Raw genomic sequence first — 13425 nt, 5'->3', positions numbered from 1 at the left:
CATCAAACTTTATATTACATTTATGTTTAGACTGCCTTAGGTACTAATATTTACATGCTGTACGTTACAGTGTTCAATGTATAATTATTATACTGTACAATTCATCTTAAATTCTAAAGCTTAACTGCTACGTACTATGTTACGGTGTAAGTTTATAGCCTATTATTATCCGTTCGACTCATCAGCAGAAGCGACCTTTTCAACGTTTTTATCGACCCACTTTCGCATTCTATTCGCTTCAATAACGCCATTATACGGCAGCTGAGTTAGCTGGCAATTGTCCACGTCTCTTATGACATACCTGTCATTTCCTAAAACCTTAAACACTACATAGGGTCCTTTGTATTTAGGGACGAATTTCTTGTTTGTTCCCACTACTGTATCTACATTTCGTATAACAACAAAGTCACCCACTTTATACTCCTTCGCCTTCACACTATTCTTCAGGAAATGACTTAAATTGTATTCTTGCTTCTTTTCAATACCTTCGGACGCGCTCGATCTAATTTGCTCTAAATCTCTTGGAACGTTTTGATTTACTTTATCCTCTATGTACTCCGTAAACTCATCTATTATCTCGCCTCTCTGCTCGACCCCAAATAAGAGTTTGCTTGGGGAACTTCCCGTAGTACTGTGAATTGAATTGTTGATGGCATATTCCACTTGAAGAAGTTTACTTGACCAATCCGCATGATTGATTGGTTCGGTAAGCTTTCCCAACATTGTTTTTAAGACCCTATTTACACGTTCTACCTGTCCATTAGCTTGTGGGGAAGCAACTGCCGTTTTTACATGAATTATATTTCTTTTTATCAAAAAGTTCTCGAATTCTAGTGACGTAAAACAAGTCCCTCTATCGCTTATAATTCTCCTCGGCCTACTATAATAGCTAAAGTATTTATCTAATGCTGCATTAACCTCCCGAGTGCTTGTAGAATTAGTGGGATAAAGTTTTACGAACTTCGTGAAAGAATCGATTACGACCAATATATGTTTACGCTTAGACTGTATTGTCGGCAGCGGACCAAAATGGTCAATATGAATTGTATCAAACGGCACTGGCCTTTTAGGTATATTATAGAAATTCCTTTCATTTGCCCGAACTGGCATTGCATACATGATGCACTTCAGACAGTTTTGAACGAACTTCTCAACTTTCAGCTTCATTTTCGGAAACCAATAGTACAAACAAATTTTCGTCAAAGTTTTGTCAACAGACTGATGTCCTATTTTCTCATGCATCAGTCTTATAATATTATCTTCCATTTCTCTAGGCACATATAACATGGTTTTCCCATCTCCCTTTACTTTATAAACTAGTCCGTCTGATAATCTAAAGTCCTTTACTTCCTCCTTTTCCATACGTTCTTTTAAATCTGTTATCAAATCGTCACGTTCTTGAGCTAATTGTATATGAAACTCGGCTTCATTAATATCTACGTTAGCAATTTGGCATCTGCTTAACGCGTCAACATGACCCATTGATGACCCCTTTCTATGTTGAATGATGTAGTTGAAATTTTCTAGTTCCAGAGCCCATCTGGCTATTCGTGCGTTTACCTGCTTTCTTCCCAAAGTCATAGCAAGTGAGTTACAATCCGTAACGATCTTAAATGGAATTCCTTCCAGATATACTCTAAATCTTTTCAGAGCATAAATGATTGCCAATGTTTCGAGCTCGAAACTATGATACCTACTTTCCGCGCTTGACGTTGTTTTCGAAAAGTACGAAATTGGATGAAATTTACCATCGTCCTGACGCTGTAGCAAAACGGCCCCAAAACCGGTCGAACTGGCATCACAATGCAATTCTGTTTCTCTCAATGGATTATAAATTGCTAGCACTGGACTTTCGGTGAGTTTGGTTTTTAATTCTTCAAACGCGGCAATACACTGTTCATCAAAATCAAAAGTCGAATTTTTCTTCAACAACTGTTGTAATGGTTTTACAATCCGTGAGAATGACGGTACGAATCGTCGAAAAAATGAAAATAATCCAATGCAAGAGTGTAACTCTTTTTGGTTTTTAGGAACAGGATAACGTTTAATAGTGCTTATGTGCGAATCGCTTAGCGATATGCCTTTGGAGCTAACTGAATATCCTAAATACTCAATTTCACTGTAACCGAACTTACATTTAGTAAGATTCAGTTTGAGTCCTCTTTTGGAAAGGCGTCTAAGCACATCGACCAACAACAATTTGTGATCATCAAAATCTTGCGAAGCTATAATAATGTCATCCATGTAAATTATTATTTGCTTTGAATCAATTAAGTCTCTAAAAATTGTGTTAACAAATCTTTGAAATACAGCCGGAGCATTCTTTAATCCAAACGGCATTTTTAAGTATTCGAATTGGCCGTTTGGTGTTACAAAAGCAGTGAGGGGGACTGATTCCGGTAACATGCGAACTTGGTGGAATCCGCTTTTTAAATCTAAAACCGTAAATATTCGTTTTCCCTCCAAGTATTCTATGCAATCATCTATCAAAGGTAGTGGATAATTATCCCTTACAGTTATTTTATTTAGACCTCGATAATCTATGCACATGCGCATCTTTCCTTTTCTTTTGACTAGTACTACGGCAGAAGCATATGGCGAATTACTGGGCCTAATGATTCCTTCCTTCAGTAATTCGTCAATTTTATTCTGTACTTCGGATTTTTCTGAGTAAGACAGTCGTCGTGGAGTGCAATAAAATGGTATTTCGGTGGTTAGATGAATTTTCATCTCATAATCAAGCGGCTCGATTGCAGTTTCTCTTGGCTCTAGGTAAGATTCCCTAATTATATTGTTCAAGGCTACCAATTGTTCCCTATTCAATTTAGGATTTATATCTGGTTCTAACGCGAAAGATTCTATATTAATGCAAAATATATCATTACTGGCATGCGTTACCAAAGGATCGGAATTGAGTTTTCTATTTTCATCATATGATTTTAAAAGATCGCATCTGCTGAGGTTCGCAAGTGCGTTTCTTTGGGGTACAAAATAATTCATTTTTTCTCTAATACACATTAGTTCTTCTTTAACATATCTCAGCTTTACTTTTGTTAAGCGAATCCTAAACTTGGACAAAAAATCTCTTCCTAGAACTACTGGCATGAGCATACATTCATTTGACAAAACTAGAAATGTAACTTCTTTTATTTCGTTTTTTAAATTTAACAAAACATTTTAATTCATTTTTAATCAATATTCTCTTCCCTCCGACACCAACGTATTTTGATATTTTGGGTTGTTTGTGTCCTTTAATAAATTCTCTCGGAATATCAGATTCCCGTAACAGACTAACGGGACTACCCGTATCAAAAAGAGAAATATACTTATTAAATACCTGCTTCTTACAGTCACTAAACTTAATACTCACAAAATTGTAAGCGCCTACGTCTTCGTCGTCTTCACCGGATTCAACCTCTGCAACTGCCAGGACTTGTTGTCGTTTGTCGGTTTTACGAAGAATTTTCTTCGGATTGGGGCAGGAACGATGCTCATGACCCATCTGCCAACAGCGAAAACAGGAACCGTTTGGTCTGAGCGGGTACGGGCAATTGGGTTTTATATGCCCTGTTTGCGAACAATTGAAACAGTGGGCAACTTCCTTCGTAGTCCTTATTGATTCCTTTGCCGGCCTTTTGATTGTGTCACTCTCGCGACGTAAGTACTTCTGCTGGTATCTGGCCACTAGCATCTTCAACTCTTCAATTGTGCGTGCGCCCATAAGGAGATTTTTGTTAGAGATATTATCTCCTAGGCCTTCAACTATGAAGTCGATGACTTCAGTTTCGGTTATGTCAGATCTTTTGGCGATGGCCTGCATGTTGAGAATGTAGCAGTGGAGTGACTCGGTCTTCTTCTGCCATCGCCGTTGGTCTAACATCTTGTAAACATCTTGCCGGCTGACGTCTCTGTCGAATTCAGCAGTTAGTTGCTTGCGTAGCTGATCGTATGTGAATGCGGCTGTCGTGGACAAAAACACACGTGCAGTGCCGGTAAGAGACCGCCGAAGGCATAAAAATCGGAAACGTTCATCAGCATTAATTGTGTTCATCACTTCTTCAAAATCTCGTAAAAAATATCGCACTGAGTATGCAATGTCATCTCCACTGAACTTTGTTAATGCATGTTCGACATCACAGTAACTGTTTTTGTTGCCAGCATTACACACTGGTGGTGCTGAGCCTTTCTCCAATTCGAAAATGCGTTGTTTTAACATCATTATTTCCAGCTTCTTATGCAGTGAAGACAATTCCTCGTCAATACTTGCGGTAGCGGGAACAGCAACAGAAGTGGAGTTAGCGATGCTAGCTGTTTTGACTGCAGGAAGGGCGGTGGCATTGGTGGCAGCAACATTACCGGCAACGTCGACGGCATCGGCAACGGCAGTGGCCTTGGCAACAGTATCGCCAACGGCAGTGGCACTGACAACTGTATCGGAAACGGCAGTGGCACTGGCAACAATATCGGCAACGGCGGTGGCACTGGCAACAGTATCGGCAACGGCGGTGGCACTGGCAACAGTATCGGCAACGGCAGTGGTAGCTCCATTAGCAACGGCAGTAGTAACGGCAATGGCGGTTGTAGTGGCTACGGCAGGGGTGATGGCAGCGGCACCCTCAGCAGAGGCCTCATTGCCGGCGGAATTAATTTTATCGGCAGATGGATAAACATTTTGCTTACCGTAATGCGCAGCTCCGGCAGGGGCACCTACAATCGCCACTTCATCAGCACAGTCACCCACACTAGCCATGTCGGCGCTTGTATTTGTTTGCTGTGAAAGAAAATCACACGGAGCACCGCGTATGTTCACTGTGTCAGATGCTCCCACCATGTTAATCGCCATACGTTTCAGCTGCGACAACGTGGCGGTAGCCGGGAATTGGATACCCGCCTCGCTTAATAGTTGTGCGTAATCGTCCCGTGTAGAAAGCATTTCGTAGAATTTGTACCACACCTGATGCTTTAAACTCTCAGCCTTTATTCCAGATAAATTAAGATAAACTTTATAAAAATGCTTTAGGTTTTCTTTCTTGCTTCACGAGGTTCAGCAGTTCGGAAAAGAGTGAAGTTGGTTGCCTTTCGCCAATACCAACTTCACACTTTTCTACAGTACAGGGTTGCTTTATTTGGTACTGTTTACAGTTGATATATTTTATACTTTAAAGTTTGAAATTATCTGGAATTGAAACAAAAACAAGTATTTTATTTCAATGTATATGTACTTATGTATTGAAGTTTTCTGCCACTAACCTAAAGCCAATGACTCGTGCAATATTATTCCAAACGAACTTATCGCAACCGTAGAGCAAAACAGACACATCGTGATATGTATACATATACATCATCGATTGTAGACATTTTTTCGCAGAAGAATATACAAAATTGATTTATCACAATTATTTTTGTACTAAATATTTTTTTCACAGTATACAGTGATCCAGGTAGCCAAAACAAAAAATGTAAACATGCTTATTTGTCATTTTGTTTGAATGTATCGGTTGATATTTTTTCACAGTTGTCGTTTTCGTTAACCCAAATGAAATCCAAATTAAATATTTTCTTATAATGAAAAATATTTTCAAGTCACATAGAATAAAATAACGAGAAACACGAAATTCCAAGCAAATGAAGCGTGAAGAGTTAGCAATTATGACCGTATGAAGTTCCTACATAAGTCAAACCGTGTTCTGAACACAACTTTGAGTGAATAATGGACTTTGTAAAATGGTCCCATCCATTAGGCGGTAAAAGAAGTATTACTTAGCTTATGGTAGAACCTTCAAATTTTCAAATGCACGTAATTTGTGTATATTTGTTCAGCCGATTATTCACATTTGAAAGAGGATAATGCATGAATTAATGCAAGTAAAGACGGTTTATGCAGATAAGCGAGCGCATTTGTTAACCGTATAAAATATATGTACATATATACACATATGCATGTATTTATATAAAAATATTCAGAATGACGAGATGAACTAGTTCAGCCCTCTCTGTTTTTAAACACGCTAACTCGAACAAAATTTAGTTATTTTAACGAAAGTCGGTGTCGAAGTTGCGTTTGGTATAATTTAGGTTAGTGTTAAATTTTGTCGAAATCTGCCAATAACCACGCCCACCTCCCATATAGTAATTAAAAATATTTTTATTATAATTTGTTTTACGGATTTTGCTGTTCAAATTTACATTTCAAATATATCAACAAACATTTGTAGGTACTTTTGCACCAGTTGTTGCCTATGGTTTAATGACAAAAAAATCATATATATTCACAACATTTCATGTATTAGTTTTCAAATAAGTATATTGTCAATGGCTGGTTTGCTGTATACTGTGATTTTTTTCAGTTTTCAAATTTGAAAACTTTCAAAACAAAATTTCAGAAGGGTTCCTGTTTTTTTTTTTAAGGGGTTGAGGAGTTCCATTACTTTCAGCAACTTTTTTTAATTAACTATTAATTTAAATGTTTCCTAAACATATTTACAACGCAGTTCTGCAAGAGGGTACAATAACTTTTTTTCACATAACGTGTATTTGGAACAACCAAAATTAATCGATATGGATACATACATTTATGTTCGTATGTACTACTTATGTATGTATATATCTGTGTTCGTATGGAAGAGTAGCTTATGTCGAAAGGCCGGCTTTAATATAATGCGGCATTCCCTTTATTTTTTAAACGACAAGGAATTTTTTGATGAGACTTAAAAAAATATTGACTTGCTAGCATCGGAACTATTTCTTGCACGGTTATTTGCTAAAAGTTGTTTAACGGCTTAGCGCCCGTAAGTCATTCGCAATCGTATGCTGCGAATGCCGATTTATACTAAAGCCAGCCTTTCAACATAAGCTACTTTTCCATACGAACACAGATATACATGAAAATGCTCAGAATAAAAAGAGAAGATGATTAGTCCATGTCCGTTTATTTGCGTACACGATTACTCTAGCAAAAGTTGAGATATCTCAACCAAATTCGGTACGAGGGTTTTTTTTTTTATCTAGGGCAGCATGGTATTGAAAATACAAAAGTCGAACAATAACCTGGTCCCTCTCATAAAATGGTAGTTTCGAAAAATGCCAAAACTACAATATTTCCTTAATTACAGGAACCAAATTGCTGAAAAAAATGCCATGTTTATTATTATAGTTTTGGAAAATGGACATGGGATATATTGCTAGCTTTAAACATCAATTTGCTCCAATATAGAACAGTGTGCAAGCTTCTACCACATGTGTGGTAGATCTACCACGTATTTTTTTAAATTTGGGTGTCTACTACATCTACCACACAAGGCTTAAAATCTACCACAATTGAGACAGAACATTTGTTTACAATTTTCACATAACTCCAGAATTTCAACTCAATTGTAATTCGAAATATAAAAATTAATCAATAAATTTTTAAAAAGGTACAACATAAATTATGCTTTAAATATATCTGTGCCTTAACTTTTTAATATTTCAAAAATACGCCTATTTATATTTGCTAAAGTATTATGCAATGTAAAAATAATTTGGTCGATTTTTTTTGCATACAAATAAAATATTCTTTTCTTCATGATTATATTCTCTAACTAGAAAACTAATGTTATACTTGTTTTTGCACCAATTGCGTACGATCCACTAGCAATTATATTTCCCGATTTAATTTTTGAGTTGTGCTCCTTTTGACGACGGTATGCGATATGAATACCCAATTAAATATGAATTGGAAAATCTACCACATCTTATTCAAATCTACCACATTTTTTTCGATTCTACCAAACTAAAATAAAAATGGGTTTGCACACAGATTTGTTAAATATTTTTTTGGGAAAAGTTGATAATTTGCAACTTATTGTAAATGGTAGAAACCACCACAAATCCACAAATCAGGTTTTAGAATCTTTATTAAATGCTTGATCGAATAGCGAAGAAAAAAGTACGAAGAAACTTGTATTAAGAATTTTTATAAATAAATAATAAAATGTATATGTCTAAAGTTAGAAGTAGAAGTGCTTAAATTTGTTTACTTATTTTAACGTAGATATATAGGTATGTACATATGTAATAATATCTGCACATACCTTTTATTGGTACATTGGTAATACCTATTAAGAAAGCTGACAATTTTCGAAACAGAGATGTAAAAATCGTTAATAATTAACATTTTTCATAATGACATTCCTGGCACAAAAATATTTCTCTAATTAATATTTTCATTTATTATAAATATTGCGTATTTTTCAGTGGGTTTTGTGTATTTAGAATATTTATATCGATTGATTGGGACTGAATGAATGTGTGCACACATAGCAAAAGCTGCATTCATCTGAATACTTATTCAGTGTTAAAAGTTAATAGCCCGTAGTTATAGTCAAAATAAAGTCGACTCTAAAGGCTCTGTTATGCATACTTGGCATTGCATGCACTGCTATACCATTTATACGTAGAAATCAAAAACCAACAGACTTTTACGTATGTAATGCTGTGCGTTGGGTAACCGCTTACACGCGAAGCTCATTTAACAGATTCCTTATGTGACAACTCTCAAGCAATGCCAAGTATGCATAACAGAGCCTTAAAGTTAAAAGCCGCGTTTTTTGACAGATATCCCATTGAAAGTTGTGTCAAAAAGCTGCTTTTAACTTTGGGAGTCGACTTTATTTTGACTATAGCTACGGGCCAATGTTTCGTCATTCAGATTTTCAATCTTTCTTTGAATATGTTAATGTGTGCAATCGTATCTACTTTGAGTGAATATAGAATTGGAAAATTATAAGCCACATTCCCAGCAAGGAAAAATTCAATGAAACATAATAACAAAAAATTCATGATATTTAATTTCATATGACTTCACAGTTTTACAGTTCTAGCGAGTGCACCACGCTTTGAACAAAATGACTTTATGGGGGGTGTAGACGGGGTCGTACACATCACAAAACTTAAAACCGGACAGCGAGGAAACTCATAGTTTACGAGTAATTTGTTGTTAAAGTTGAAAATTTTACCTAACAAAATGTACGATAACAAACCATTTCAAACAAATACAGTTAGGGGACTCCCTTAAGGCCTGTATGCAGCTCTCAAGAAAACGGTCAAGAAAAATTTGCCATTATTTCGTGTGTGTGTCCAAGGAATTTTGACATTTTTGCAAACCTGGGTTGCCTTGTGCTCTTTTTTCACAAAAAACTTTAGAAAACCGTAGTAGAAAGCGTAGTAAATTTCATAAGAACTGCGTACTGCCTTAAGGAACTTTGACTCAAGAAAATTTCTTGGCCATTTCTTGTACGTCATTTTATATGGAGTTTTTGCTTTTCTTGAGAGCTGCATACAGGCCTTAAAAACAATGGCATTCGTATTCACAAGGAGAAATCTCAAAATTTTTGTTTGGTATTTCCAAATTTTCTCTTTTTTATCAGCTGGCAAAAGCCCTCCGTGGCAGCGCCCCGAGCATTGAGATAGTAATGTCATGTCAATTAGTAGAAAAGTTCCATGTTGAAAAAACTTTTTTATTATGGGGAGAAAATTTTGCATTGTTGTGCCGATTCGTAGCTTTTTACTGCTGGAAATTTTTGACAGTTGCTCTGGTGCAAAAAAAGTTGAGCAATTAAGATCAGAAATTATACAAAAAAGACTTGTCTTTACTAACTTTTATTCTTCTAGAACTAAAAGCCATGCATTTATTAGACGCCTTGGTAATAAAATTAGAACAAAAAAATTCTTCAAAACCGTCAGGCCGGGTTGAAAATTTTCGTTCACCTCATAGTTAACAAAAATTTGCAATCCGCAGTACTTTTCTCTCAATTCGCAAATGCCGTTTGCACAAAAAAGGTTATGAAATGCGTTTTAATTAAACCGTTTAGAAAACGAGTCATTTATGTATACCACTTTATGTGGAATTATTCAATAAATTTCGTTTTACATTATACGGTAGTAGTGCACTTTGGCGAAGGTAGGTCAAAATGGAGGAAAAAGTTCGAGCGTGGTATCAATCGACGCGCCTTAACGCCAATAATAACAATCCGGGACCGGAAATTAACATTTTCAATTAATTAAAGAGTTATTTGCAAAAAAACACTTGCACTTTCCGCACTATGTTTTGATGAATTTCACGCAAATGAATGGAATAAATGGACTTAATTTAACACGTATTTATTAGTTTTTATACATTTGTGATGTTTTAAGTGTACACTTTCGCGAAATTCTGAACTTAATAGCAATATTCCCATGGTGAAAATCCGCACAACAATCTTCTGTAGTTAATAGTCGCGATCCCGTACGAGTCCGGACTAGTCAGAAATAGTCAGAATCAGTCAGATTTTACTGGAAATCGATCCCGTACTCTGTTCTCAGACTATTCAGAGGACAAAAAAGAGAGTAAATACGGTTCTCTCTCTGTCAGAAGTTACCAGTTTTAGTCCGAGAATTTTTTGCTGGTAAATTCTGGTAAATGTGTCAAACGATCAGCTGCAGTGTGTTTGGCAACCAAATTGTAAACAAAAGAAAAGTACACTCTGCTAATTCATGTTGAAAAGTATTTAATTACTTGTTTAAGTGGATTCTAATGAATTTGAAAGTATTTTTGGTTATTTACATGTGTGAGCTGAGTGTGTTTACATACAACATAAGCAAAAATTTACAACCAAAATTTGGAGGTTACGTTGAACTTGACAGAAGTTACCATTTTTTACTAGAAAGCGATCCCGTACTTTTCAATGTTACTCTCTCGATCTGAGCGATTTTTTATATTTTGACAGTTTTACTAGTCCGAGTCCGAGGAATACGGGATTGCACCTAATATAAATAAGATGGAGGAAAACTAGTGCTGCCACTCTATTAACACAATTTGTATTCCAACTTTAAAAACACCCAAATATTGCACAAGAAATATACTTTTGTGAAAAGGGGATTTCCGTTCTTTTTCTTCGCACGCTGAAAGGAGATTTCTATGTTGTGAGGGTTAATATCCCTAAGCGCGGCCGAAGGCCGCCTACACAGAAAGGTGTTCTCTGCAAGAGGTGTTCTGCCTCTTTTCTTTGGCAACACAGAAAGGAGAATTCTACGTTGTTAGGGTTATAATCCTTAAGCGCGGCCGAAGGCCGCCTACGCAGAAAGGTGTTCTCTTCAAAAGGTGTTCTGCCCCTTTTCTTTGGCAACACAGAAAGGAGAATTCTACTTTGTGAGGGTTATAATCCCTAAGCGCGACGGAAGGCCGCCTACGCAAAAAGGAGTTGGACAGACAAAAACTTTTTGAATACAGTGGCAGCAGCAATTTAGTTCCATTTTATTTTTAATAGAGTGGTAACACTAGTTTCCCTCCATGTTATTTATACTAACTACGCAAGATTGTTGTGCGGATTTTCACCATCGGAATGCTGCTATCAAATACAGAATTTCGCGAAAGTGTAGACTTAAAACATCACAAATGTATAAAACTAATAAATACGTGTTAAATTAAGTTCATTTATTCAATTCATTTGCGTGAAATTCATCAAAACATAGTGCGGAAAGTGCAAGTGTTTTTTGCAAATAACCTTTAGTTAATTAAAAATGTTAATTTCCGGTCTCGGATTGTTATTATTGGCGTTAAGACGCGTCGATTGTTACCACTCTCGAACTTTTTCGGTCCATTTTATGTTATGGCCGTAAATTGAAACTACGGCCCTGTGCCAATTGATAGAAAATAGAAAATTTTGACGGATCAAAGTAAAAATTTGACACTTCTCGTGGTGAATACGAACGTCAAAATTTTACCTAGCTCATGGGGCTAGGTAAAATTTTGACAGCTTATAACCATGTATACACATAATATTGGCGGTAATAAGGAGTGAACATGAAAATGAAATCTGAAACAGCATAAAAAAAGCGTACGTTACTTGCAAATTATAAAATAAATATAAATTTTAAGAATTTCAGCAACACACAAAAATAAAGCTTTCGCACGAGCGTTTGTTTGGTTTTTTCAACTGTCAAAATTTTACTCTGCATTTGGCACAGCAAAATTCAATTTATTTGTACACCATAGCAAATTTTTCCACCCCGTCTCACCACGGAGAAAAAAGTTACCGATTGGCACAGGGCCTAAAGCTGAAATTTGTCGAGAACGCAGAACGTATACTTAAACGCAGTCTGTATACGCAGAATTTTGTAGATTACTGGAGCCCTCAGTGTTGCTTACTACACTGTTGCCACTCATCAATGCCTTTTCATAAACTTACCCTTTCCAGTAAATTTTTCGTGCTATAATAGATTTTAGCAAAATATAAACTGCTTAGATTTCAACAAAACCTTATTCAATAGTAAATTTCAAATATTTTAAACATATTTTGAATATGAACTTATAACTTTTTTACCATCTGTAAAACTGACGAAGTGGCAACCATCTAAAGAAGGAGAAATCAGCTGACACGGAAAAATCTAAATTCCGCTGATTTATGCGCTACTACAACTACAGAAAAATTCTGCGGTGTTGAGTTTTCATTTACATGGCGCTTTGGTAAGACAGATCGTGTCAGCTGACTCGGGTTTACGTACCGGTAGGTTTACGTTCTTGACTAAATTAAGCTTAATTCTGTCGGTTGGCCAACTGAGTGTCTGATAAATCGAAGCGTGTGTATGGCCTTTCATATTTGTATGATGACCAAAAGCTCTTGGGAATGAGCGAGAAGTATCGAGTATGTGCTTGTATTTACTCGTATAGTTTCATATCTAGCTGTTTTCGAACGAAGGGGAATATCTAAGGTTTTATAGGGCGTATAATTTGTATCACTGGTTTTTTTAAATGTTGTCTTTGCTACAAGAAAAGAGGCCTTTGAAAAGATCTCGTTTGGGGCCACCGGATGTGTATCCTCAGGAAGCAAAGCAACGTGAAGATGAATTGACTCCGACTAATGTTAAACATGGATTTGCAACAACTCCACCTTTGGCAGATGAGTTTGGAACCGCTCATAATTCAAACATGAATGCCCATAAAGTTGGTTCTTTTTTTAATTCTGTTTTATCAAAGAAAGAAGAATTGATGACTTTACAAGATACCGTAAGAAAAAAGCAACAAATAAACTGTAAAGACAATTTCTGGCCAGTTTCCCCGCGGACAAAAGGCGCCTTAGATGCTTGGTTCAAAGATCTCGCTGGGAATAAGCCATTACTGAGTTTAGCAAAGAAAGCACCTTCATTTAATAAAAAAGAAGAAATTTTTATTATTCTTTGTGATAATCAAGTTAATATGCAACGTGCAGCTTGGTTTATTAAGTTAAGTGCAGCTTACACTGTTAGTTTCACTGAGTCAAAAAACAAAAAGCGAAGTATATATGACCCAGCCGTAGAGTGGACGAGTAATATAATAAAATTTATGAGGGAGCTTCTTCCCAAGCTTCATGAATATTTTCAACGTAAGAAATAATTCAATTTAATTTAAATCTATTTGTAATAACTAAC

General features: G+C 36.1%; 2 protein-coding genes across 3 annotated transcripts in view; one reads left to right on the top strand and one right to left on the bottom strand.

Moving 5' to 3' along the window:
- Nucleotides 1-2936: 2936 nt before the first annotated feature.
- Nucleotides 2937-5135, bottom strand: LOC118749207. 2 transcript variants are annotated; one of them, XM_036483992.1, is made up of 3 exons: nucleotides 4681-5135; nucleotides 3371-4587; nucleotides 2937-3299 (listed from the first exon to the last, which is right to left on the bottom strand). In XM_036483992.1, exons 1-3 carry the CDS (start codon nucleotides 4931-4933, stop codon nucleotides 3291-3293), a joined length of 1479 nt encoding a protein of 492 aa, XP_036339885.1. In that variant the 5' UTR covers nucleotides 4934-5135; the 3' UTR covers nucleotides 2937-3290. The 2 variants fall into 2 exon arrangements, with proteins under 2 accessions (XP_036339885.1, XP_036339884.1); XM_036483991.1 differs by having other exon boundaries at nucleotides 3371-5135.
- A 7550-nt stretch (nucleotides 5136-12685) lies between these two features.
- Nucleotides 12686-13425, top strand: part of LOC118749131 (mediator of RNA polymerase II transcription subunit 12) — a 192179-nt gene continuing 191439 nt past the window's right edge. Inside the window, exon 1 of the mRNA XM_036483899.1 lies at nucleotides 12686-13379. Within this exon, the coding sequence (XP_036339792.1) occupies nucleotides 12770-13379 (610 nt within the window). The 5' untranslated portion in view covers nucleotides 12686-12769. The remainder of the gene's footprint in view (nucleotides 13380-13425) is intronic.

This window comes from Rhagoletis pomonella, unplaced genomic scaffold, assembly GCF_013731165.1.
Source record: "Rhagoletis pomonella isolate Grant_MI unplaced genomic scaffold, Rhpom_1.0 Rhpom_scaffold_00014, whole genome shotgun sequence".
NCBI classification, from domain to species: Eukaryota; Metazoa; Arthropoda; class Insecta; order Diptera; family Tephritidae; genus Rhagoletis; species Rhagoletis pomonella.
Note: the sequence above shows the minus strand (reverse complement) of the source record. Positions and strands in the feature narration are given on the sequence as shown.

Bases quoted from the DNA above. Each gene is read 5' to 3' on its own strand.
- LOC118749207 (XM_036483991.1), bottom strand. From the start codon at position 4,933: ATGCTTTCTACACGGGACGATTACGCACAACTATTAAGCGAGGCGGGT.